The 27,946-nt window shown below is 43.6% G+C and overlaps 1 protein-coding gene across 1 annotated transcript in view; it reads right to left on the bottom strand.

Moving 5' to 3' along the window:
- Positions 1-27,946, bottom strand: part of IRAG1 (inositol 1,4,5-triphosphate receptor associated 1) — a 589,242-nt gene that overhangs the window by 127,340 nt on the left and 433,956 nt on the right. The window contains exons 10-11 of the mRNA XM_078680946.1: positions 16,923-17,052; positions 7,159-7,189 (exon numbers count right to left, since the gene is read on the bottom strand). Coding sequence (XP_078537072.1) covers positions 7,159-7,189; positions 16,923-17,052 — 161 coding nt within the window. The remainder of the gene's footprint in view (positions 1-7,158; positions 7,190-16,922; positions 17,053-27,946) is intronic.

Raw genomic sequence — 27,946 nt, 5'->3', positions numbered from 1 at the left:
CAGTTACTTTGGCTGTACCGGATATATTTGCACAATGGGGATGTGACGTGTGGTGTAAATGGGGCATAGGATTTCCCACTGTATTTTTGTTTGGAAGCAGATATTGCAATGTGAACACTCCGCATGTCAGAGAGTTCCCATTTTCTTTATCCCAGCGTATTTCACAGCAGCTTTCGTTTTCATAAAGAAAAAAAGTTAAATGGACACCCCTTCTGTGTCCCTCGTCAAAAGCAGTGACCCTTTTCTGATAGCAAGCATACGCCCAGAATGAGACAGGCCTTGGGGAAAATGACATCTATTAAGTGAACATTCAACGCATTTTAGTGAATAAATAAAGAAAAGTCAACAGGTACATGCGTAATGTGTTACCCTTACAGTCGCTACAAAACACGGGTAACGTTGCAAGGGCAGCACAAGGTGCCACGCCACACGTCTAGTTTCATAGTTTGCACAAGACATCCTCTGCACAGACCAGTATCCCGGGTTCAAAATTAAATGTAAAGCTTACAGAGGAGGAAAGAAAAATGCAAGGCCTATTACTCGGAATTTGCGCAAGATTACGGTTGCAGAATAAAATGTTTGCAAAGGTTAAACACAGAGCCCCAACGACAGAGACAAACCCTCAGATGCATCAAGCATCCATTTTGCGATTCCATATTAGCGAAAAATAAGGATTCGCTAATAAGGAATAGCAAAGTCCTATGCATGAAGAAATCGCTTAATAAATTGTGATTTCTTAATATTCCTTAATTGCGACTCGCAAATTGCGAGTCGCAATTAAGGAATACCTTCCCAGGAATATTCTCAATTTATGATTAGCAATTAGCGAATCGCAAATTGAGAATGCAATTTCAAGGGTGCAGGGGTGTCCCCTGAAATTAATCTGTGCACATATGTTGCGCACACTCATTCCCTAAGGGCATGTGTGTGCGCAACATGAAACTTTGAAAAAAGCACAAAAGTGCATTTTTCAAAGTTTTTGCAAATTACCATGAAGTTCAACTTCATGGTAATTTGCTCCCCCTATTAGCGAAAGCGCTAATTTTTTTACTTTGTTGCACTGCATTTAAGGAATCTCAATGTGGGATTCCTTAAATGCAATCGCAATTTAAGGAATCTCAATTTAGAGATTCCTTAAATTGCGATTTTTGCATTTGGGATGATGCATCCCAAATGCAAAAATACCGGTCGCAAAGGGGCAGATTCTGAGAATCTGCCCCTCTGCGACCAGATTTTCCTTTCATGCATCTGGGCCAAAAGCCCTTATACAGAGTTTATCAGGGGTCCACTGTCCATCAGGATGGAGGAGGGCATGATGTGTGCCACCCTCCGACAGCCATAATTAGAGAACACCGCAGGCCCAGCGTCAACTCTGTGCACTCACAGAAACCGTAATGATGGACTCCACTGCAAGTTTGGTGCGGCTGTCGTCTTTCAGGCAGCTGCATGCAAAACGCCTCTGTTTTCCAAATACAAACTCAAACAGTGAGAGTTTGCTTTTTAAACTCCAAAAAGACGAATGACCCTCCCACTCTGGGGCTTTTCTCCCAGTTTGTGGGGGTCAATGTCCCTTTTTTCTGTCCGGTACTGCCAGGTTTTGATCTGCTGGTGATGAAGAGAAAAAGAAATGTCCTTTCCAGATAGGGCGGGCCGTCTGATGTCCTTACTTGGATGGACCCTACTCCATCAGGCAATCGGAGTACGCTTTCCGACAAAGGATCAACAAAGGGGACTGTTGTCTGACAGCTGACCGTCTACTCAACTCTAAATAGAGCGGGCAGACTGAGGGTTTGGTGGACAGGTACTCCGTCACTTTTGTGACAGAGTACTCTGTCCCCAAACTCTAACCTAGGCCCAAAACCTTTTGTCATTATTTTATAACCTATATAAGCCCTTATCCTCTACCGTTGTCTTTCGTATGTTGTTAGATATAAATCCTGTAGAATTAGCCTAAATGATAAGCAAATTTTTATCATTTTATAAACCTTCAAAAATGTTCAAAACGGCGAAGGGGTGCGTCATGAAGTGTAATTACTTGTTGAGTGCTTACTTGCCAGTTGTGGAAACATTTTAGGTGAATAAAATACAGAGTGGATAGAAGAATGAATAGTTGCAAGTAGAAAATACGTAGTGCAACTTTGTAAACTGAACCATCTTCAGGTAATATCTGATATAGAATCTCCCAGTAGAAGTTATCTATCTACAATGCATTCAAGACTTTCTTTATGCGGTGAGACTCTCTGACTGCTGAGTAATCTAAAACCAGAATTCAAGTATTTTATCAAGAAGTTTTATCACATACAAAAGGGAAATATGTTCTGGGCACATGCCAGGCAAAATAGAGCAGGGGCATATTAGAAAGGTACTTGGCACGCACAATGCACCCAATACAACAATCCTCGGAGTCCGAAGTAGACAACCCCAGCTGGTCCGAACACAGCACTACGGTGCAGCCCCACCAGCATGAGCATGCACAGATAGAGAAGCTGCTAATTGCAGCTCCAACTACAGAATGTAAAGACAAGAAATTACAGATCTGCCAATTTGTCTATTTTCATTTCTGTGCATTGACAGGGCAACGCTCTACCGCATACAGGGTGCATTAGAAACTGGGGAGCCTATTCACAAAGGTGAACGTAGAGTAAATCTACAGGTGTGAGTAGTTTTACTACTTTGGGCTATTCACCAGATAAGTTACTCAAAAGTTTAGACTTAAAGGTCTCCAGCCCTTGAAACAGGGGGTGGAGCCAACTTTACAAGTGTAAAGTTACTACAGTCAAAAAGGAGAATTAGTGAGTTCAATACCACATTTGACCAACCACTGATACTGAAACACCCTCCCAGAAATACTAAAGGAGGCAGGGACTTAAAATAGAACCCCACAGCAAATAATGTTAAATTAAAAGAATGTATGTCAACTTCTTAAAAATATACATTACAAACTGAATAGTACAAATTATTTATTTTAAAACTAAATATAATTTAATGATATGATATTATAATAACCTTTTTTTATTTTGAAAACTAAACTAAACTAAACTAAAACAATTTCTTTTAATGAAATTCATTTCAATTAATTACATAACGTTTTGTAATTTTTAATACATGATAAGTAAATACACACATTTTACTTTAGGGAAACTGTTTTGACAATATCTTTAAAAATTAACTTATATCAATTTAATATATGTAAATTAATTTAGTATTTCAAAAATAAGCCAATAGTTTAAAGTTGCTACTAGTAAATTATCAAATGTAGGCAGAAGTCTCAGCCACCGGGGTAGAGATCTCAATATGGTAAAGTATTAGGAAAAGTGTAAAAGATTATGAAACGTCAAACAAAAATTGAAAAAACATTTGAATGCAAAATACCAATGTTAAATAATTTTATACATTTATTTTACTTGTAGAACAATATAAAAACATTAATAATTAAAACTAAAATGTATAAAGTAGTTATCTTGAATAAATCAATTTAAATTCAATTTATTTTCCTAAAGTTTAAATTATGAAAAAAACCCAACCTAAAGTAAAAGTATATATTTTATTATGTATTAAAATATATTTATGTACTTATATTTTAATAAAATTGACCAAACATAGTTTTTAAATGAAAAAAAGTTATTAAAATATGTAAAATATAAAATTGCAATAAAAATCTTTCAACTTTGGATTTTTTCTAACATTAAATTAGAGGTATTTATATTTTCAAATAGTTCAAATCATTTATTTAATTAAACATTATTTCCTATGGAGTTTGTTTTTAAGTCCCTACCACCATTATTTTTTAAAGGATGTTGTTGCCATTCAAGTGGATGACCATGGGTGCTTCTGGACTTACTCCAGTTCTGAGCTGGATTACAAGTGTTGTTGGTCCTTTTCATTTCTAGTAATATAGAGGTAGAATTTTTTAATAGGAAATGGCTTAGTCTTTTGTGGGTGAGTGCACGTGCCTTCGTAAATCCCTCTTTTACTTGCTTAATCCCTCCCATTTTGTAGGAAGTAGTCTCCATGTTCCATCCACTTCCCTCTGTCTCTCCATATTTACTACTAAAATGTATACTTATGTGCCTGGAGACTCTGCAGTCGGGACAGCAATCACACAAAAAAAGATAGGAGATTCAGAGGCAGAACCTCATCACATAGGTTTGTGAATCGTATTTTGTTGTAAGTACTTCTGTAGTACTAGTAAACATATAACAAAATGCAGTTTGTTACTAGACCCCTAGCTTTAGTGATTAACACAATTATTCATAAGCAATTAATGTTTAACAGACACATACAGACTTCAGGAATCAAGTGTACAAGGAGTCCCCCTAAGTTGGATCACCTCCTTCCTCTCCAACAGGACACAGCAGGTCAGGCTCTCAGCATTCGCCTCTTAACTCAAGCAGCTCATCTGCGAAATCCCCCAGGGCTCATCCCCAATCCAACCCTGTTCAACACTCACATAGCACCCCTCGCCGACATCATAAGAACCCACAACATCAACATTGTCTCCTACGCCGATGACACTCAGCTCATCCTCTCCCTCACCTACACAAACAACACCACTAGGAACAACTTCACCACCTGATGTCCGACATAGCAATTTGGATGAGGAAGGACTGCCTCAAACTCAACACGGAAAAACAGAGATCATGAGGTTCAGAAATAAGAACTCCCCTTGGGACTCTTCCTGGTAGCCATCCGACGTGGGTCCTATGCCCACTCCCACAGACCATGCCAGGAACCTCGGCATCATCATTGATGACAAGCTCTTGTTGAACAAACAAGTCAATGCTGTGATCACATCCTGCTGCCACATTCTCAGAATGCTTCACAAAATCTTCAAACAGCTCCCCACAAACACTAGACACATGGTCACCGACGGACTCATCACCAGCAGACTCGACTATGGCAACGCACTACACGTCAGCAGGTCAGGAACTACTCCAAATCATCCAGCACATCGCCGTCAGACTCACCCTAGAGACCCTAAGAGGCGCACAAATCATGGCCTACCTTACAGAACTGCACTGGCTTCTCATCCAAAAGCACTGCAAATTCAAGATTATCATCCACTCCTACAAAGCCCTCCACAACGCAGGACCAGCCTCATCAACAACCGACTCCAGCTTTGCCACCCCTCCAGACATCTACGCTCTACCTCTCTTTTTCGTATGAATCCCCAGCATCCACAGAATAAAACAGGAGGTTGCACTTTCTCCTTCATCACAGCCAAAAGCTGGAACAAACTCCCGCTACATTATCAGGACTGCCACTCCACTCCTCGACTTCCGCAAGAAGCTGAAGCCCTGGATGTTTAAAACTAGGAGCTTCTCCAGACCTACGCTCTTGCGCCTGGATACCCTCTCGGCTGATAAACTGCGCAATAGAAATCTACGTAACATAACAAACAGGAGATCGAATAATAGGCTTCTTGAATGACGTGTTGTCTATCGGACAAAACACAGAAGTCATTAAATTATATTGATCCAGTATGTTCCCTATTTCAAAACCTCAATTTGTGATAAATGTGGAGAAATCAGGCCTCGACACCAGCAAGAACATTGAATTTCTGTGCTTCGTCATTATAAGTGAGTGATTTTACAAAGTGCTGGATGTCACTAAATCACATAGCAATGGTTCTCCTTCCAAGCAGGACTGGCAATGTGCTGCTTGGGAGCTGATCATTTTTGTTTGTATTTGTGCCGTGCACATCTGCTATCATGTTGCCAAAAGTCCCAGGGCTTGGTTTTTGGCAGCAGGAAAAGTAAGTGATCCATCAGAGTGATGCTACTATGTTTCTTTGTGACCTCCCTGGTGATAAAGAGGTAACCCCATTGCCTGTAGCCTGATTTCATATCCATTTATGACTTGATTTCCGGATGCAGAAAATGTTTGATGAAGTGAAATTACACCTTGGGTGAACTCCTAAAAAGCCGGACAATCTGCTTTCATCTCCAACTCTTGCCCAATGGGTAAAATGGATAATGCAGATGGCAGGCTTTTCCATTTTGTTGCTTCGCTGAGCAAGAGGTGCAATGCCACCCTAGTCTTTCTGAGTGACTGACTGGTGCAAAGACGTGACTTCCCACACCTTTTGTTGCAGCCCTGTGACTCGTGTTTCTACTTTAAGCAAGCATATTAAAAGCCACCAGTCATACCATAAAATGCAGATATTTTTAAGTGGACCATGTCAGCCTAGTCTTGATTTTTTTAAAGTCACGTGGCCAAGTATATTACAGCCGGTAGAGTGAATACATAAAGATTTTCCCCACATAATGAGCCGCATATTTGCCTGTGTATCAGCTCCCATAGCCGTAGGGCGAAAGAAATTCCAAGGATAATGACTTCATGAGGGGGATTTCTCTTATGTTTAGGATCTTCCTTCTGCTACTATTTAGCGTGTGTGTGTCTGCGTGTACGTGGGTGCGTGTGTTTGTTTGTGCGTGTTTCAATTAGTAATGCTGCTCAGCAGAAGATCTTTAATTGAAAATATACAATTGTGCAATCAGTAAAATCGTGAATGCAGGCACCTCAATTAAGTTCCAAATGAGTCTCAAATGAGTTTTGGATATGAGCCCTGGCAAACACCTGCTATAATTAAGCACTTCACCCAACTATGCTAAATATTGGATACCTTCTTTGAAGATATAAAGAATGTAACTTTGTACCCTACTGATCTGTAGAGGGGCAACACTAACATCTTCTGTGACTCGAAATAGCATTCTTTCTGCTACTGATTCTTTGACTCTTTTAGCCTAGGATAAACAGCGATATCCAATGTAACGCGGTCAGAACTTTTGTAATCAATTGGTCTTATTTAGATTATTTTCAAAATGCTGATAACTGTAGAAACGTGGGAATTAATGGCAGAGCAGTTGGAGAACCTGTAAAAGAAAATCCTGACAAAGTGAAGTAAAAACGAAAAACTAAAGGATCTACCTATGAACTTTGACAAAACAAGTATATCTGATTATTCCGACATATAACTAAAATGTACTTTTGCCAAAGTGGTACTTTTGTACTAAACTGATTGAAAAGCATCCTACATATTTCTAAAACCGATAAATCAAACACAGAATCACACCAAAAAAATCACAAAGTAACTGAAATATATACAGGAGCCACTATAACGGAACAAATGAAAAAATAGCTAAAGGAGAGACTTACCTCAACTTCTTTTTCTGTTAGCGGTGGTGCGCTGAAATTAAACATAATAAAAAGTTTAGAAATAACGAATATTTGGGAAGACAATATTTCATAGTTTCTACAACTAGATCAATTAAATATATGTGTTCAATTATATTTCGGTTTATTTATTGTATGTGTTAATTGGGCCAAGCAGCTAGAAAACGCCTCAGAGGGCTTATTTTGTAACAATAGCGAAGGTAGTTGCAGGAGTTTTTTTTGACAGGAAAGAGAATAGCCGCTACGCTTCAGGATCACGTCAACACTCCAGTTTACACAGTGGAAAAACTTTGGACCAGAGCATGTGGTGACCCATACCGAGGGGTGTATGGCCCATTAGCTTAACTTATCCTGGATATTAGACTGGTCACTGGCCTGAGGTGCAAGTATTTGCAAAGGAAGCATACTGAAGTTCGGGCATACAATAGGATTATCAGTGCTCAAGTTAAGCCGATGGTTGCAGGTGAGGCCCATCGGCACTTATTTTTGGGGACGGGCACTTTCTTCTCCTCTACAAACTTTTCTAGAGCAAGAGAGAGAAAAATACACAAAGGCTAGGATGGCAAAAAAGAAAGCCCAGAAAATAATGACAAAGGATGAAAGAAAAAGCAGGCAAAAGTGAACTTACGAGTCTGGGCGTTGGCTTAAAGAGGCATGGAATGGAATAAAGACATAGGGGGCCATTAGGATGGCGGGCGGACTTTGCCCGCACGCCATCCTCACGGTACTTGGGACCGCCCGCCATAAGGGCGGGGGTCCTGTGGGGGGTATTAGGATGCACCCGCCACAGTGGCGGCCGCATCCTGCATTTTTAACATTGTGGCGGGCGGTGCTCTCAGCACCGCCCGCCACAATGCTAAAAATGCATGTATGCATTTGCATACACAAAGCGGCAGGCACCACGATGTGCCTGCCGCTTTGTGTATGCAAATGCTGGGGGGTGCCACAGGTACCCCCATGTGCACCCCCCACCTCGTCTTCACTCCGGGGGCCTGCAGGGGGGCCCCGAAGTGAAGACCGCCTGCTTTTCCGTGGTGGCATCACTGCCACGGAAAGGCATCTGTTGCAGCCCATACTAATATGGCTGGCGGTGTCTGATAGACACCGCCACCATATTAAACTTTTTCTGCCCCGGTTGCAAGGCGACCGGGCGGAAAAGCGACGGACGGTCTTTCCGTCCGCCACAGACCCCCCAGCCATGCTAATATGGCGGGGGGTCATTCTGGTTAGGATGGCAGGGCGGATTGCCCCCGCCAGGCCGGCGGTGGCTACCGCCAGCCTGGCGGGGCAATCCGCCCGCCAACCTAATGGGCCCCTAAGCATCCTTGGTACTCGGTACTCTGGCATTTGAGTGCGCTGGATGAGGGCTTCTGAGTGAAACAAAGAGCTCTGGCAGCGATTCTTTTAGCAATTATGCAGGCCAAATAGAAGTCAAGCCGCTTGGTTCTGGGCTTGATGGAGTTTGGAAAGATCTCTTTTGAAAGCCCTGTAGAGACTGTGCTGTATCAGTCTAGTAAAAATAAATACCACTAGAACCTGAGAAATTGTGTAGGAAGGAGTATTATGCAGCCAATGCAGAACTCAGCAACAAGACTCATATTTGTCATCCCCAGAAGGACCCACCTCACACTCTATCTCAAGAAACTACATTGACTCCCAATCCAAAGGAGAGGCCAGTTCAAGATGCTATACAAGGCCCTGCACAATGAAGGACTAGCATACATCAACAAATGCCGACCGCCCACCAACCAACCAGACACCTTAGCTCCACTTCCCTCTCCCTTAAAGACACTCCACAAATCCACAGAGCCAACAGCAGAGGATGCTCCTTCTTGCGCCTAGTGGGCAAAACCTGGAACAGCCTCCCCCTGCACCTCAGGACCGCACCATCACTCCAGCAATTCAGAAAAGAACTATAGACCTGGGTGTTTGAATTACCAAAACTCCATGCAGCAGCAAACTGCTCCAGCTCCTCGGGACCCTTAGGAGTGATTTGCAACTCTATATAAATGTATGAATGATTGATTGATTGGTTGATGCAGTAAGGCTGGTTAGGTTTCACTATGTAATACTCTGCAATACCCCAAATAGATCCTTTTGAATTCACACTAATAAATTCCTAGCTCAGTCCTGGTAGTGTGGCACAGAACAGTCAGGCTTTATTAGGGGAACATGTGATAAGCATTTCAGAGTACCATGATGGACAATAAGTAATTGATATGACTCGAAAGAAATCAACACCAATTTTTAAAAATAAAGCAAACCTTTATATCAATTGCGACACCACAACGAAGCCAATCGGATGAGTATAACTGGAGTTATGGATTTTTAAAGGAAAAATAAATCAGTGCATTTCACTCTTCCAAACAAGAACGTTACGGTCAATGGAAAAATCACACTAGGAACAATCGGTCAATTACAGGTTGAGATCAGTGGAAACCATTGGATGGTAAGGTGATGCGGGTCACAGGACCAGGGCTGGACAATCAGTTGAATTTTACCTGGCTCATACGGCCTGGGTGCAGAGGTGTCCTGGCTGTCCCTGGTGCTGAAGCGGGAGTCGTGGGTTTGCTGGTTTTCCTGCTTAGACTGTGCTGGTGAGGAAACAGGTGCAAAATCTTGATAACAGGGCCACTAAGGCATCAGGTTGAAGATACTGTGAAGTTCCCTAGAGGTGCAGCGTCGAACAAAGGTAGTGGTAGCCGGACTTCCACCAACAAGTCTTTGCAGAGGCAAGTTCCACCTTGGGTTACTTTGACGTCTGGGAGAAAATGGTAGCCACCTGAAACTTGTCAGAGGTCAGGACTATGTTCCCACAATGCACTAGACCGTTTACTTTTGGGTGATCCTTCCCCGGGCCTGATGGCCAGTGAATCGTTGGTTATGGTAGAGGGCTTTACCTGCAGGCTGCAGGCGACTAGTACCTCTAGTTCAAGGGAGTTCGGGGGTTGCCTTTGGTTTGCAGAGGAGTTCCTCTTTCCTGTGGAACCAGTATTTGGTCTGGGACAAGTCATATTTGTGCAATTGCAAGGTGGTTGCCACAGGTGCAGGTTATTGGACCTTTGTTGTAAGTTGTTCAAATCTGAGATTCTGATGCCGGGGGAGCCCCTTAAATCCTAGATTTAGGGGCATTAGAGATGTTGGTGCTAGTAGCCAATGGGCTTCAAGCCACAGCAGCTAATCCGCCCCTGTGGTGACCATTTCCTGTGGAGGGTGGCACCTTTTCCACCCAGAAGCCTCTATTCTAGCACTTTGACAAATGGCAGAACCCTTCTTCGGCTGTACAGACCAGGTAGCCCACCTTAGGGGTATGGCTAACCTTCTGGAGGTGTATGCCTTCTATCTAATGTTCCCGCTTGCCTAGGTTACAAAAGTGCCTGTGGCTGGGGGTTGGCTTTTTCCTCCTCTGGGCGGAAGCCTGACTGCCTTATCAGAGGTGATGGGAGCTTTGAAGCTCAACATCTTGATGTGCCACTTCACTAGCCATACTGTCGGGGACAGAGGTCATACCTCCCACTCAAGAAGGCCTTTGTTTCTACCTCCTGAGAGAGTTCATACCTACTGGCAGGGCATCAGATTCCTGTCTTGATGGCAGCAGCTGCAGGCTGTCAGCCAAGGTACAGGATAAGGCTGGGGTAACCAGGTGGACAAGCTCTAAGGTAGCACCTGGGTACATGCCACATTAAATCTGACTTGAGGAAAAGGTTGGGTTTAATGAGACAAGATGTTTGATACGAAACCTGAAACTTTTCAGTGGGACCATAATGGAGCTGGCAACCTTGGGTGCCCAGGTGCAAACCCATGTTATATGACTATGGTCGCCCTGAACACTTATAGGAGCCCCTAATAGCAGGAGGCTACTAAAGGGACATATAAGCTTGCACTTATATGTCCACACTTTAATATAATGCACCCCGCCTCCAGGGTTACTGGTATGACATGAATTAAAAAATAATTTAAAAAAAACTTTTATTGGTTAAAGTCTTTGCCAATTGGGGTTACCAGTTAACATGTATGATATTTAAGGGAGAGAGCACTGGCACTGGGGCTTTGATAGCAGGCTCCAGTGCACTTTCAGAGTCATAACCATCAGCATTGGAGAAAAAGGTTTGGGGGTGACCGTACATAAAGGGTACTTTCCAACACAATAAAAGAAGGCGCACAACAAAATGATATACATTATATTTAATTAGTTGAATTTAATATAGAGCTATATACAAGATAAGAGGTGTGTTGTATGGTACATTCAGCAATGCATTATTTGTGACAGTGATAGCCGACAGACACACACCATGAATTTAAGAAAAATAATAGCTAAAACTCAGTTTTAAGAAACCACCAAAACTGAACTATTTAGGGTCATGTTTAACTGGACTCTAAGAAAGGGGTATTGAGTGACATAATCAGACAGTGGTCTTCACCTATGTGTGATCAATCATTCAATCAATCAATCAGGATTTGTAGAGCATGGCTGCATCACCCATGAGGGTCTTGAGTCACTGGGTGATCATGCTACCGGTTCTCCTATTGGTTGAACATCCAGATACAGAGGTATTTTCTGAACCTCTGGAGAAATGGTGAGGCTCTGAGGTGCAGGGGGAAGTTATTCCAGACCTTAGCTGTCAGGTGGGAGAAGGAGCGGCCTCCACAATCCATCCAGCGGATTCGTTGGGTGGCTGCCCAGGAGAGGGATTCGGAGTGGAGTTTCCTGGTAGGTTGGTAAAAATTCAATCAATTGTTTAGGTAAGTCAGTCCTTCATTGTGTGGTGCTTTGTAAGAGTGGGTGAGCAGCTTGAATTGACACCTCTTCATGTCTGGTAGCCAGTGGAGTTTCCTGAGGTGAGGGGTGATGTGCGTCCGTCTGGGGAGGTTGAGAAGGGGTCTGGATGCTGTGTTCTAGATAGTCTGGAGTTTTGTCATGAGTTGGGCGGTGACTTCTATGTGGAGGGAGTCGTAGTCTAGTCTGCTGGTGACGAGAGCTTGCATGATTGTTTGCCTGGTGTTGTTTGGGAGCCATCTGAAGACCTTCATGAGCATTCAGCAGGTGAGGAAGCAAGTGGATGAGATGGTACTGACCTGCTTCTTCATGGATAGCTGGAGGTTGAGGATGATGCTATGGTTGTGGACGTGTTTGGTGGGTTTGGGGGTTGGCCCATAACAGGTGGCCACCATTCGTTGTTCCAAAGGGTATCCTTGCCTTTCCAGAAGATGAGTACTTCTGTCTTGTCTGTTTGAGGCAGTTGTTGTTCATCTAGGCGACCACATCTTTCATGCATCTTTGAAACTTGCCATTGGGTCATTAGTAAGGCAGAGGACAAGTTGGGTGTTGTAATCGTAGGAGATGATGTTGAGTCTGTGGCTCTTGACAATGTTGACGAGGGGTGTCATGTATACGTTGAAGAGGGTTGGGCTGAGGGATGAGCTTTGAGATACACCATCAACTGGTGTTTTTAGGGAGCGAGGAGTAAGGAGAGAGGATAACCTTCTGCATTCTTCCTGTGAGGTAGGATGCGATCCATTTGAGGGCTGCTCCTTGTATTCTGATCTTATGGAGTCTTTTGATCAATGTGTGGGGGGAATCAGTGTCGCAAGCTGCTGAGAGGCCAGGAGGATAAAACGTTTATCTTCTACAATCGCATCTTTGCACAAACATTGCGAAACACTCCAGTGCAATACAAAACTATTGACAAATGAACAAATACATAACTACATAAACACTGGAATGGGAAGCCAGTGTACAAAGGGATAGAGAGAGGTTGCGCAAAAGTTGGATGGAGTTTGTTGCTGTCTGATTCAGAGAGTACAGGCATTGTTTTATGGGAAGGAGCCCAGTTCTGCCAGTTTGATTGCTGTCGAAGACTTGAGAAGGTGGCTCTTTAGTAAATAGAGGAACATGAACAGGTTGGTAGTGGCTCTGTTTATTGTTATCTTGCGTCTAACTCAAATTGCTTGAAAACAACAAGGACACCCAATCAAGTCAGCAAGGGACCTTGGGAATAGATTCTTTTTAAACAACAGTGGTCCCTTACAAGCAAAGGAATACAATTAAATAAATATAGACAGTTGTTTCTATATTGGTGTGACATGTCCAGCCGGACAGAGGTCTGATATTTACTTTAGAGTAGTAGCGACAATTCCATCAACAATTTACAAGGTGGGGCACAAGCCTGTACCCTACTTAAACAAACACAAAAAGTAAGGTTGGAGAGCGTGAAACACAAAGGGCTTTTAGGCAAAAGCTTATGGTTCTGTAAAAATCACAATTTCAATAGTAGAACAGAAAATTTCAAACACCTTTACATGTTAAATGACACAAGGTGCATAATTGTATAAGGTGCGCAATTAAGGTCGCCGGCGTTTCGATCTCACTACATTGTTATGGGGATCATCATCAGGACATTTTGTAAATGCCTAAACGATACAAGCCTCATTTGCCGTGAACGAGCCACTGAGGAAAGGGCTCAGGAACCGGTGACATACAATAGGTATTATGGAGAACGGAACCCGGAATAGGGGTCCAATGTGAAGTGTCAAGCCAATACCTGGCAATACGAGCAATCACTTCACGTTAAAGCAAAATTGCCGAGAGATTCAAACAGTGCGAGTACGTCACGATGGAGTCGTGAAAAAGTTGGATGGAGTTTGTTGCTGTCTGATTCAGAGAGCACAGGCATTGGTTTCTGGGAAGGAGCAGTTCTGCCAGTTTGATTGCAGTGGAAGACTTGAGAAGGTGGCTGTTTAGTAAAAAGAGGAACATGAACAGATTGGTAGTGGCTCTGTTTATTATTATCTTGTGTCTAACTCAAATTGCTAGCCTTGTCTCCCCCCATGAGGCACTTAGGCCTCGACAAGAGTCATGAGGAATGCTTATCAATTGTGCAAGGCACACATGCTCCGTTGGACGAATAACATTAAGTACACTGGTGTGATTTTGCACTGACACTTCTTGATCAGAATGATTGCAGTAGTATAATTTTGCATCAACATTTGCTCTATCAAAAAAATGCTATAAATATGTTTACATAAAACGACCAGTGCAAAAACAACATTTTGTTCCAGTAAGTCTGTTCAAACCTCAGGGCAAAATTGCACAAGGGAAATCTACATGAATGTAATGCAAAATTGCACTAGGATGTAGCAAATCAGTATAATCCAGAATTGTATGCGCAACATTGCACTGTGTATTTACCCATTTGCCCCCTGGAATTACTTGTTATCCTATTCAGAGGGCTCACACCATAGCAGTGCAGGCGAGGCAGCTCCTTTTGTGCCGGGTGAGACTAATTTTTTTATGTTCGGCCTACAATTTGTAATCGTACAGCTGAGCTACATAGGATGGATGCTGCTTATTGCGCTGCTGCAGCCTCACTAGATTAGAAGCACCAGTTTCAGAATTTTCATCTGGTATTGGCATTATAGCTTTTAAAACATTTTGTTACACACTTGTAGTGAGCAACAAAAATGCTAAAGGACCAACACCAGGCTTGTAGCATAGTTCAGATAATACGACTAATCAAGAAAGACTGCCACTAGAACCTGAGACATTGTGTGGAGATAGAGAATTCAGTAGAAGTTTCTCAAGAATTTGGTATACATGATATTTAATTAGTTGATTTTGCAGTGTAATGACAAGGTTGCTTATCGGTAATCTTCATTACTCCGAATGCAGGTCTTCCTCGATACAGTATTTACAAGCGAGATGTAATATCTGTCTCGCAGAACTATTCCCTACCTGAAAAAAATAGTACCCCCAATATGGCTGACATTCCCTCGTCATCTGTCTTACTCGATCCAGTCCTAACATGAGACGATGCCCAAGAATAAATGATTGGTTATTTTATCTGAATTTATAGTAAAAAACAAAATAAAGAGAAAGTTTGATGAGTGATGAATAGATTTATCCCCTCCCTACTTTCAGAACAAGAAAGGGATTGAATAAAATCCTCAGAAGTGTTCATGTGGAGGAACGGAGGTTATGGCTGCTTTCTAAGTTAGCATCTGGATCCCAGCTAGAACAGCCTGTTGATGTTGATGTAGGAAAACTGTCGGGAAAGGAGTATATAGAAAGTCTGCAGAAATAGAAAGATAGGCCTGTCCTATTTGTTTATGTGTGGAGTTCCCCTTCATGAATGCTGAGTCCCTCTAGTCGTAAATTTACTAATAACGTGTAGTTTGTGAATAGCAAAGTGTAAGTTTACCTTTGTGAATCAGGCCCAGGAAGGTGAAAGTAAGCGTTTTGTGCAGGTCGTTTACACCATTCGGTTTATGGGGCACAAAAACACCTCGGCACAAATAATATTTGCTCTGTCCATTGCATTTGTTTTTGTTCCAGATTAGAAAATTTGTGGGGAAAATGGAGAGTAACGGTGCAAACAGATTTTGTGGATTTTTTTCAAGTGTAATCATCTGACATTTAACTTGATTTTGGGCAGTAGATGCCTTTGCAAACAAGGAGCAATTGCAATTTATAGTCAGCTCCTAATGGAAGCTAATGTTAAATCAGTGCAAATACTTCTCATGTTGGTTTAAGTCCAACGTGCCACCTAGTCCTAAAGAACTGATGGCATCAACTAGAAGTCCCTGTGAGTCTCAAGAATATTAACTTTATTTAAACCTAATTATCTATGAGATATAAATGTCAACAATAAACTCGTACACATCCCATATATGTTTGTTTTTTATTACTGTTGGAAGCAATTTTATGTTTTTCAGCAAAATACATACTACAAGCTAGCGTTTCATATTTATTGAGGACACGTATTTCAGCAAAATACATACTACAAGCTAGCGTTTCATATTTATTGAGGACACGTCACGCATTATCACAGTTGAACCTGGCAAGATAACTGCTACTTTGCACTGAAGGGGGGATCTGTCGCGCCTGACGGACGCTGAGGGCTAGGAATCCCATTAGATTGTAATGGGTATTTCCATTTGTCTCTTGTTTACATTTATCCTTTGTTCCTATAAAAGCATATTTTACAGTGATTCCAAAGCCAAACATTTTTAAGTAAATATTTGGCATTGTTGTTCCTGCTATTCAGTGGCTCGTTAAGCTCATCCTAGGCCAAAAAAGATGTGATTTAAATACATGACCATGGGTGTATCCACCAACGTACTTGTAAAGTTGTTCCCCATTAATATAACCTTTTACGAACTGTTACACGTCCAACTCTCTCTCTCAGTAAAGGTGCACAGAGGTCACAGTCCTTGTTCTAACACTTTATGACTACTTCCCTCATATTCCCACGTGACTGCTACTCACACAGACACGTGAGAGTACGAATAGGGCCTCATGTAATGCAGAGCGAAGTTACCGAATATTTGCAATGAGTGCAATACAAGCTGACCCGAAGTCACGACTTTCATGCAGCTGTTCCAAAACAAATAAAAAAAGTTTTAAACTCTACGAAGCTGCATTTTTTTCAGAGAAATGTGTAAAAATCTATATTTGCAACGTCATACAACCCTATCTTCCTCATTAAGTGCAGCTCACAATTATTATGCAGAAAGGAAATTTAAACCGATATGTTATTACATAATTTATGATGACGTCCTATTGATACCTTCTTCTTTTTGTGTGCCTTAAACAGAAAGAACAGAAAAGGCGCTACCCAGTAAATTATAACAATCGATTCACTGGGTGTATACACCCTGGACGTTAGTTACCCTGCTCGTCCCTGGGCGTAATCTGATCCCTCCCCTAGACCGTGGGTTCCATTGAATGCTTTGCGGCGCGCACCTACCTTCCAGGAAGAGATTTGTTCACCCGTAACTTTCGTAGTAATAAATCCGAAATATTGGGCATGCTGTCAGAGTTTCCGTTAACTTTTCCCTCTTCTTCATCAGTGGACAAAGGAGAAACCGGGGAAGGACCTGAGGGAAATTTCACAGCATAAACTTTCAATTATTCAGCTCAGGTGAAATCAGGTACAGGAGTAAAAACACTTTTAACATACACCGGACTTAAAACAGACGTTCTAATGCACACAGACTCTCCATCGTTTACGTTACGTCCTCACAGCGTCATTCTTAAGCGTTCATGCTGACAAGTGCTCTCTGGTCACCACAGAACAGTCGGTGATCTGCTTTTCACCAAGGCGAAACAGCTTTCTTCATATTATTTTCGGAAAAAGAAGCAGTCAATACTATTTTAATGCTAATATTAATGAGAAGTGAACATAAACCTGTATTCTCCATGCCTTTGCTGTGTTTAGAGTGGATCTCCTCGTCCGCGAGGATGTGACGTAGGCAATGCGTGCCTGGCGATAAGCCACCACTGGACCACAACAGTAGGCCGAGGCGTCCTGTTTTAGACCGCTGGTGGCTTATCCATCCCAGCAGAGCTCTCTGCATGGTACTTCTATAGACCGAAGCAGTCAGTGGACGCAGAAGGCACTAGTAAAATATCAAAAGGCTCAATAAAGGGCCGCGCTTGATTTCCATTGCTCATCTAGCATTCTTTAAAAAAATGCTTTTCTGCTGCTAAATGTATGATGTAAACATACAATAAATGACTTAGTTTACAATGCACCTAATAATTAATTAAAGTTAAAATCACGATCATTTTTTAATTCATCTTTGTAATTGTTTGCGAAATTTGTTTAAATAGCAATTTACTTTAAGCATAATTTACAGCATGCAGTGACAATAAATGGCCAACATTGTTATCACCGACTTGCTATAGCAAAAGCATGGCGCACGTCATAGGGATGAGGGGCACAAGTCAAAGTTTTATCTACAATTCTAGGTTTGGCCTGCACGCTTAGCCAGGAAGGGCCTCTATGTCAGTTTTTATTTTTAATTCGAAAAACACTTTTAATTTTGCACAAAAAATAAAACAGTCACTTATTCTCGATAAGCTTGATCTAACACGTTGTAATGAGCCCTAGTAAGTTAAGAGTGGACAGCCAGATATTGGTGGGTATTAGCTGTAAAGGATAATGTTGTTCACCAGGCTTTAAGGAGCTACACCAAAAGCAGCAATGTAGTGGCACTGGGGTTTAGATGCATGAGGTGCCAACTACACCCCAATTATGCTTGTTTATTGCTACCCAGCCCTTGGGCAGGAAAGGGCTCAATTGTCACAGCTAGCATAAGGGCCCATGCTAACCTTGCTACACCACTATTGTTAACCACGTATGCATCAGGGCTCTTTGGGCTACTACACTCCAGTGAGAAAGACCAAGCATTCACTTGGTTCTCTTGATTCACCAGCAGCTGCTTGGTTGAGAATTCAGGGTTTACTTCAGAAGGTGACAGAACGTTAGAGTAGGAAATGATAATTTTTTGCATGGAGTACCTTCAGATGTTTGCCCTATCTGTTTTAGCTGGCTGCAGAACTCTGAGCACCTTGCCCCTGCTAACCAGTGGCAAAGTGCCTGTGCTACTCTTTTCAACATGTTGAAATTGGTATACCTTTAAATGGCATATTTAACTTGCATGTAAGTCACCAGTATATGGCATAGAATGTACCAACGGCCTGTAAGTTAAATGACACTAGTGGATTGCAGCACTACAGTGACATTGTAAAACATGGCTTCAGGACTACTATTGTTACCTAACTTAATCAGCTTTTAAACTGCAATTTGACCTGTCAAAATAAACCCTTTTGGCATGTCACAACCTTCATTTAAAATATTAATTAGTCACCCATAGGTAGGCCTTACTGCTCTTAAGGCAGGGAGGATGGTACTTACAATTTGAACACCTCCAAATGTAATGTTAAACATGTGCTTACAATGAAAACGCTTTAAAAGCTATTTTCAGTGTTGCAAGCCTGACTGTTCCATCAAAAAACACTGGGATGCAATATGAAATCTAATAATCCTTTCTCTGTCTAGGAAACAACTAAAAAGGTTAATTCCGGACTCTTGCAATATTTATTAAATGCACAATTCACTAGTTATGTTTGATTTTTAATCAATATTGAGGAAAAGGGTACTTTAAGAAAGTCACCTTTCCGCTGCCAAAAGTCCTCTGAGAGCACAGATTTGAATGAGGTGTGGAAACTGCTCTCACAGCAGAAGACAAAGGCTTGGGTATGGGGAGGTGTTTCTGTTCTGCGGCAGAATGGCCATTCTTGCAATTCCCAGAAACGTACGTATTTTAAGACAAGGGAAGGCCTTCCTTGTCCCAGACAGATGCCAGATAAGCCCTGCACATGCCCATTCCTTGTCTTTCAAATCAGAAAGGATTAACTCACAGTTCAGAGGGAGCTGCCCCAGAAATGATTTGAAATTACCTCAAAGGAGGGGTTTGCTCATTTTCCTGGCACCACCTCTGAGGTGGACACATAGGCTCTGCACAAGGGTGTAAGGATTTCACTATCTTAGATTTAGGCAGAGAGGGGGACTAGGCGATTGTTTGCTGTAAATCGCCCAGGAAAAGCTGCAAAGTGAGTAGAGTTACCCCTAGGATATTTTACTTTATTGCTCAGGGAGGGGCCAGGAGTCATCCACACCCACAAGCTGGTGACAGGCAAAATGTTGTCATCCCCAGTACCCTCTTCACAATAGTACTTGACCTGTGCAAGGCCAAAAGAGAAATGAACCTACTGTCTGAGACCTAAGAAGAGCCCTGAAGTACTGGACCTGCTCTTTCTCTTGTACCCACACAGCATACTATCTGTGAAGGGATGGTATCTAGACATGTCGGACTGAGCACATTTTCAAGAAGAGGCAAATTAGATAACTCTCCCAGACTTACAGGTGAAAATGTCCCTTTATTTGTAAACCAATCAGTTGCCATTTACTGGCCCTATTCCATGATCAGCCTTTAAAATGCACCCCTAGATCAGCAAAGGGAGAGTGAAAGACATCATCTGCTTGAAGTTTCACATTCTTATTGACACTGGTGATCATCAATATTTCTTCCAAAGATATGATTCTATGAACAGACCTATAGTATGTGATGAAGGTTTCCCTCACTTTGCCCTCTTAGGGGAGTTTGGAATCCTGCTGTTAACTGCTGCATCTGGTGCGTTTCTTTGTTTCAATACAGTTGAAGATTTTGAGAGGTAGGAGCCTTCTTTCTTCTCTGTTCAGGACGGTGGTAAAATATACAGCACCAAGTACAACTGATCTATAATTATTTCTTATAGCAGTGTGGAATAAATTGGCTTTTATGTGGGGCTGCAATTTAAAAGCACCGCAACAACACATGAAACGGAATGGTGCCTCTGCTATGTAGGAAAGACATATTTTAATATAGTGATACTCCTGGAAATGTGTCTTGTAAGTCCACAGAGTAGAGTGTCTAGAATATAAAAAGCAACATAATCTATGTACGAAATAAGTACTGTGAAGCTTCCTAACATTGACTGAAGACCCAAGAGTTCACTATGCCGGTTTTGGCTGCATTTGCCAGGTAGAGGCCTGGGAAAAATTAGATTCATAATTTGTATTTTCACTTGAGAAAATACTACCAAAATGAATCAAACCTATTTTCACTGAGCATTTAAAATCCGTTTTAACCCCTTGCGTGCGCGGGTCGGCTAACTGTCGTCGCGAGTACTACCTTGGTAGTGCTGCACATTCCGTTGGCAGACGCGGCCCCGCCCTCTCAATAGAACTCCCGCACAACGGCGAAATTTGCGTCACGTTTAAAGAGTTCAAGTAAAATCAGATTTTTCATAATTTTAGTGAAAAAGTAACTCTGTAAAAATGTACTTTGTGCTGTCAAAGTCAAACCTGGCTTAGAATCAGTTTTGCAACCCATCTCCTCAAGAGGCTCAAAAACGCATACCTGGCTGCCTTTCAAAGGATAATGGATTGGTCTATAGTCTCAGAAAGGCGGGGTGCTGTCAACAACTGGCCACTTAGTGATCAGTCATCTGTGAGGTGACTGTAACAACTGACAGAGCAAAGGACAACCTTAACGTTACTTTTTTAGTTACAGATTCACAGGGGACTTCAAATAAACTCCTCCAGGGGAGACGCGTCGCGTTTGTGGTGTTCGTGGCCAGCAGCGTGGGGCAGGCAACATCCAGGACTCAAAGCCCCAGGAACCAGCGGGCCAGCAGCGGACTGGCAGCCCCTCCCCCCTTGTTACCGGGGTTCATCAACCTCTCGCGCCTCCTGCTTCGCGGGAGACGCGTCGCCTTTGTGGTGTTCGTGGCCAGCAGCGTGGGGCAGGCAACATCCAGGACTCAAAGCCCCAGAAACCAGCAGGGCCGGCAGCGGACCGGCAGCCCCTCCCCCCTTGTTACCGGTGGTTCATCAACCTCTTGCGCCTCCCGCTTCGCGGGAGACGCGTCGCGTTTGTGGTGTTCGTGGCCAGCAGCGTGGGGCAGGCAACATCCAGGACTCAAAGCCCCAGGAACCAGCGGGGCCGGCAGCGGACCGGCAGCCCCTCCCCCCTTGTTACCGGGGGTTCATCAACCTCTCGCTCCTCCCACTTTGCGCGAGACGCGTCGCGTTTGTGGTGTTCGTGGCCAGCAGCGTGGGGCAGGCAACATCCAGGACTCAAAGCCTCAAGAACCAGGGGGGCCGGCAGCGGACCGGCAGCCCCTCCCCCCTTTTTCATCAGGAGGAGTTAACCACCTGCGTACTCCCGCGATGCAGGACGCGCGCGGGCGGGCGCCGGGCTAAGCCCGGGCAAAGGGCGGGCTGTCTTTAGCCATCAGGGGCCGTGCTGGGCCCCCCCCTCTGAGTAGTGCTCCTGGAACACTGAGAGTGAGAGAGGAACTAGCTGTTGGCCTGAAGAGAGGTAGTTCTACCGTGTGGGACTGACTGGACTGGGTACTTACCTCGAGACTCTTTTATTTAATCAGGCGGTGGTTCTGGTCAGTCTGTGCGTTTGCGTCGGATTAGCTGGGGTGGTTCGGAGTAATACTCGCGTTGATCACAGTTGGTTTTGTGTCCAGAAGTTGTTGTTGAGTCGTGTATAGTCTGCCAGTCATTCCATTTACAGAATCCAAACACAATGGCTGGCACTGTGCAAACAAGGTCCTCCAAATCGAGTCTCAACAATCCACCTAAATCCCGTTCTGTGACCAAACCAAAGGGAACCCCCCCCATGCCCGCATAGCCCACCGCAATAGATAGAATGTTGCGTAAAGCTATTGGCGAGGTCTCTAATGAAATTGAGCAAACTGAGAGACGCCTGTCATTAACCCCGCAACTTGACCTCATTTCCTTGTCCCAAGAGTCTGAGATTGACATGGCAATGACCCCTCCTAACACTCTATTAGTGTTTCCTACCACAGATATCCTTTGCGCTCAGACAGTGAATAACAACGGCCCAGAGATAAGTAGAATGGGGGGAAAGTCACACACTGCAAAGAAAAAGGGGACTAGAACCAGGAAACCTCGGCAGAGGAAGGGCAAAATCATCTCGGTCCCGACTGCTTCTATTACTGTGGTTACAGGGGAAAATACGGGTCAAGCAACGCACCCACAAGTACCCCCGAGCTGGGTTTCTCAAATAATTAGTGATCTGCAGAACCACTTTGAGCAGCTTATCAATACCCAGATGAAATTAATCATGAGCAGGCTAGACAACGTGGTAACCCTAGTGAAGACGAGGGGGGTGGGTGCGGGCAGCATTTTGTCTACTGCACCATCTGTTATTCCTATTGTTGCTGAGACAACTATCATGAATCCGCCTGCTGTACAAGCAAGTAGACTCCTAGCTGGGCAAACCCCTGTTAATACTCGCCCATTACTGCCTTTAACGCCCCATCAGCCATACATTAGTAGTGCACCAAACAGATCCACTTTAAGTACAGGTGAAGCAACATCTGCCCCAACAACAAACTTGCCACAAGTTGGAGCCCACAAGCAGCCCCCTCTAGACTCACCACGTCCATCCCAACCGAAAGAGATATCCACTAAGGTGACCGTCAACAGATTACCGTGTATAAACCTACCCACGGAGGCGGTCCCATATGTTATCATACTCACGGGGGTCCCAGAGCTGAAGCCCGACTGTACAGAAGTCTATGACGAGCTGAAGAATAAAGTCCTGTTCTGGTTGAACAGGAATAGGCCGTTAACAGGGAACAAACAGGGGGAAATGTTGTTTGTTCAGAGGGTGAGTTGGTTGGGGAATAGGCTTAAGGATGTTACTGGTGACTGCGTGGTAGTAAATTTCAGGGATCGCAGAGCAGTCGACCATATACTAAGTTTGGGGCCGATCAGCCAACTAAGCAATATTAGATCTCTACCACTGGGTTTCTTTTACCCAAAGGGAACCTCCAGACTTGGACAAGACCCTGCACTCCGAAGTAGAAGTGATAGCTTCCTTGGCGGGAAGGGCCTTTACCACCCAATGCCACATGTCTTCACAGGAAACCAAGGAGCACTAAGCTTGAGGAGTAGATTTGATCCCCTCACGTCCTTAGAAGAGCTGGATTGACTGAAGAGTGCTAGAGCCCCTCTCAAGTACTGCCCTCAGGATAAGGGTAGTTCCCTCGACATCCCCCAGACTGCAACCCCATTTTTTCACCCTGTATTGAATATTCCCTCTACCCACGACTTGGAACCCCCGGATAGGCCCCTTCTGAATCCTACGAAATTTCCCCGGTTACAGGAAATCCTTCTGGCCTGCTGGTCAGGTTACCAGGGAGTGACGACTCACTGGGCCCGGACTATACCTTTCGGCATCCTCAGCGTCCAGACGATTTATATAATCGGTCAGGGTCTAACGAGGACCTAAATGGCGAAAGGATAAATATGATAATTTAGTTACACCCTACCCCATTGAGAGACAAACGCAGGAGGGGCTCAAATTGGTATCATGGAACATAGCCGGTTTGTCAGTCAAATTTGACAACCAGGAATGGAGGCAGTACATCACCAGGTTTCAGGTAATTTGTTTGCAGGAAACCTGGGCGGTGGACTGCTATCCCTTTAATTTAGCAGGGTATAAGTGTTTTTCGGTGCCAGCACAGAAATCAGCCTCGGGAAGAGCTATGGGAGGGCTACTCATATACGTGGATTTGCAGCTGGAAGGAGTGTGGACTAACTTAAATTGGATCACAAACAATATGCAGGCCCTTGGGTTGGGTACAAATGGGCTAAATGTGATCCTGATTAATCTGTATAAAGCAGTAGCAGTGAAGGGGAAGGGTTCCACAATATGTGAATTAGATAACAGATTAATTGTAGAGATTGCCTTGTGGAAGACAGCAGTGGCCCCGTGTGTGGTCTTAGCGGGTGACTTTAATTGCCACTTGTGCCCTAACTTAAGACCTGTTAACGACGATTGGTCTCGCTGTACGGTGGAAAAAGGTCCACACTTTGAGCACTCCAGTGAGGGGACGGAACTAGACAGGGTTCTGAAAAGTCACGCTCTAGTGCACACAAGTGATCTGGTGGCCTTAGAATGCGGACGTGAGATCAACCCAACATTTAAGGGCAGAGGGTGCAGTTCCTTTATAGATTATGTAGTGGTCTCCAGTCTATTTAAGGACTGGATAAGAGGGGTTGAGATTGAATGGAGCATATTTAGCGATCCCAACCCTCTAGTCTTGGAGATAAAAGACTTGTCCCCCAGAAGCACAAGGAGAGGCGCAGTGGCAGCTAGCATCGAGAGGGTAACGGACCAGGGGAAACGACTTAGATGGTCAAAAGTGGATGGGGACGTTTTTTATAAATCCCTAATGGAGAAAGGTAAGGAAGAGATTGGGGTGTGCCTTGATATATCCGTGGAGGGACCTGCCGTGGTTAACGCATTCGAGGCAGTGGCGCACTTGATAGAAGGGCTACTAAAGACTACTTCGCATGGGAAAGCTAACATCACCCCCAGATGGTTTGACAAAGATTGCTCCCGGGCACAGAAAGATTTAAAAGTGAGCCTGAAAACCATCTCACGGGATAAGTTACAAATTGCACAGTGTAGGACCGCATATAAAAAGGCGATCAAATGCAGGAAATGTTCCCTCCAATCACAAGCTTGGGATGATTTAAGGGACGCAGCAGACAGAAGGGACACTAGTGCTTTCTGGAAAATAATAAATAACCCATGTTTCCAGGACGCGAACGCCCCAGAAGTTGGCACAACCATTCTCCCGGAACAATGGTTTGACCATTTCAAAAGTTTATATAATCATACGGTTGAGAACAACCAGGATGATGTGAAGGGCTGCCCGTGGGTTGCTTCGACTGAATTTACCTTGGAGGAAATCGATGTGGGTATTCAAGGCCTAACACGAAACAAAGCACCCGGACCAGCCGGTATCCCACCAGACCTTTATCTAAGTATGGTAGACATGTGGGCTCCCATTCTTACAAGGGTGATAAATGCTGCAGTTGCAACCGGCCTTCCGCGCTCATGGTCAGCGGCAACAATAGTCCCCATTTTAAAAAAAGGGAACAGGGACAATCCCCAGTGCTATCGCTATCGTCCCATATCACTGATCGATGTGACGGCTAAAGTCCTGGGCCGAGTGGTCCTAACGCGCCTCATGGACTGGGCCGATGAACATCAAATCATTACTGACACCCAGTATGGGTTCAGGGCAGGGAGATCAACGATGGACCAGTGCCTGAACCTTTACCTATTGGTGGCCAAATATACCCTAGCCAGTAATGATGCAGTGTATCTAGGGTTTATGGACCTCACCGCAGCCTTTGACCATGTCAATAGAGAGAAGCTGTGGGCTTTGATGATCAGGGTAGGGGTTGACCAGGGCCTGGTAAATATCTTGAGAGCACTGCACTGGAATACCTCCGCTAAAGTGCGTTTTAATCTGAAAGGGAGCACGACGGCACCTTTCCCTTGCAGTAGTGGGGTAAGACAGGGATGCATCCTGGCCCCGTTCCTGTTTTCCTTGTACATTAACAACTTAGACTAGGCGTTAGGTACACTGAAAGTAGACTCTCCCACAGTAGGCTCCCGCCCGGTCCCAGTGCTGCTGTACGCAGATGATGCGGTTCTCTTAGCCCGCACCCCCAATGGTCTTCGGCGTCTGATAGATTGGTTTGTCAGTTTTATGGACACATTAGATTTATCGGCTAACCTAACTAAGTCCTACGTTATACTGGCTGGATCCAAACCCTGCAAGGAGTTCTCTTACAAAATAGGCACACATAAAATGGAGCAGGTACAGACCTTCTCCTACCTTGGTATGTTATTTGATGGGTTTTTACATTTTAAACTTTTAATTGACGAGCGGTGTTCCAAACTAGTGGCCTCGACCGGGGCCATAATGAACTATGAACGAAGGCTGGGTCAGTGGTTATGAACTTGTACAGCTCAATCTGTTGCTCCAAAGTGGTATATGGATCTGAAGTCTGGGGTTTTATAAGCACCCATCAGGTACAGATAGAGGAGAACAAATAACTGAGAAAAGTGCTCAAAACCCCACAAAATACACCCGCCTATATTATTCATGAGGAACTAGGAAGGATGTATATTGAGGACTTGATCAAGGTCAGGCCCCTTATGGCCTGGTTAAAAATTTGGTCCAACACGGAGGCAGATCTGAGCAGACAAATTATTAGAGACTGTATAGATAGGGACAAAGGAATGAGTATCCAGTGGCTAAAATACGTGAAGACTACCCTTGAGGGAATTGGGTGTAAGGATCTTTTTACTAACCCAACGGCAATCATCCCTCAAGACAAACTGAGAATTAAAAGAATCTTCTTGGATATGGTAGCCTCACGTACAGCTGCCACGGAAGGTAGGAAGACCACAGTCTGTGCGCATAGAATGGTAAAGACAGGGGAAGGAATGGAACCTTATCTCGCTCTTATGTATAATGCACAGGAAAGATTTTTAATTACTCGTTTTAGGCTCAAGCTTTTACATGATCTACTGGCTGATCCTCCAGGTTTTACTGTAACTGTTGAGCAGAAGTGTCCCTGCGGCTGTGACAATAGGTCTCCGCAGGATACCCTTCATTTTGTACTATTATGTTCATTTTATGCTTTACACAGGCGTAGTTTTTAGTAAGGATTTTAAAACAGGCGAAGTTTAGACAAGCCAAGGTCTCTCTTTTACTCTTGCAAAGGGCCAACGATCCCCTCACATTGTCATGTACTACGAATTTTATTAAGGTTGCTTTAAGACTCAGGAACTCAAGAGGGCTGTGTTGAATGAATTCCCGGTCAATTGTTTCTAATGTATTTTGTCATGATCTGTATTTTATTGTATTTTAATTGTATAACTTGCACTTTTATGGTATTTTTTAAATACCGAATAAAGGACTATTGAAACTCCTCCAGACACCAACAATATGTAACACTGGTAAGACCACAATGCAACTATAAAGTAAGTTTAGCTGTTTTCAATTATACAAGGTGGGGATGGCAGAAGCAGAATACGTATTGATTCAGTGGGAGCTGCTATCTTGTGAAGAGCACATTCAAGCCTGAAATGCATTAAGGACCTTGTTTCATTGAAAATAGCTAACCATCTTAAAATGGATTTTGGATTGCAAGCTGAATCCTATGTGGAAAAAGTAATGCATTAAAACACACAGAATAAACTTGAATAAAATTGTTATAGCAGTTTATTTGGCAAAAAAGCCTATGGGCTGTATATATATGTTGGCAGGAAGAGTACTCTGTCACAAATACAACGGAGCACCCTTTTCGTCAACCTGAAGATCCATCTGCCTCATTTAGAGTCAGACAGACCTTCAATGTGAGGACTGCGGAGACTACTCTGTCTCTGCCACCAACACACACGTCTGAAAGCCCAACGGAGTAAGAGCTGCCTGAGGTTTGGCCATTTGTCCACCCACCCAATTTAGAGTGGAAGGCTACGTGGCCAGTTTTTACTGTCATCCCTGCCATGAAAAACGTAACGCTGAGGTGTC

The sequence above is a fragment of the Lissotriton helveticus genome, chromosome 3_1 (genome assembly GCF_964261635.1).
Source record: "Lissotriton helveticus chromosome 3_1, aLisHel1.1, whole genome shotgun sequence".
In the NCBI taxonomy this organism is placed as follows: domain Eukaryota; kingdom Metazoa; phylum Chordata; class Amphibia; order Caudata; family Salamandridae; genus Lissotriton; species Lissotriton helveticus.
This window is presented reverse-complemented; position numbering and strand designations above follow the sequence as displayed.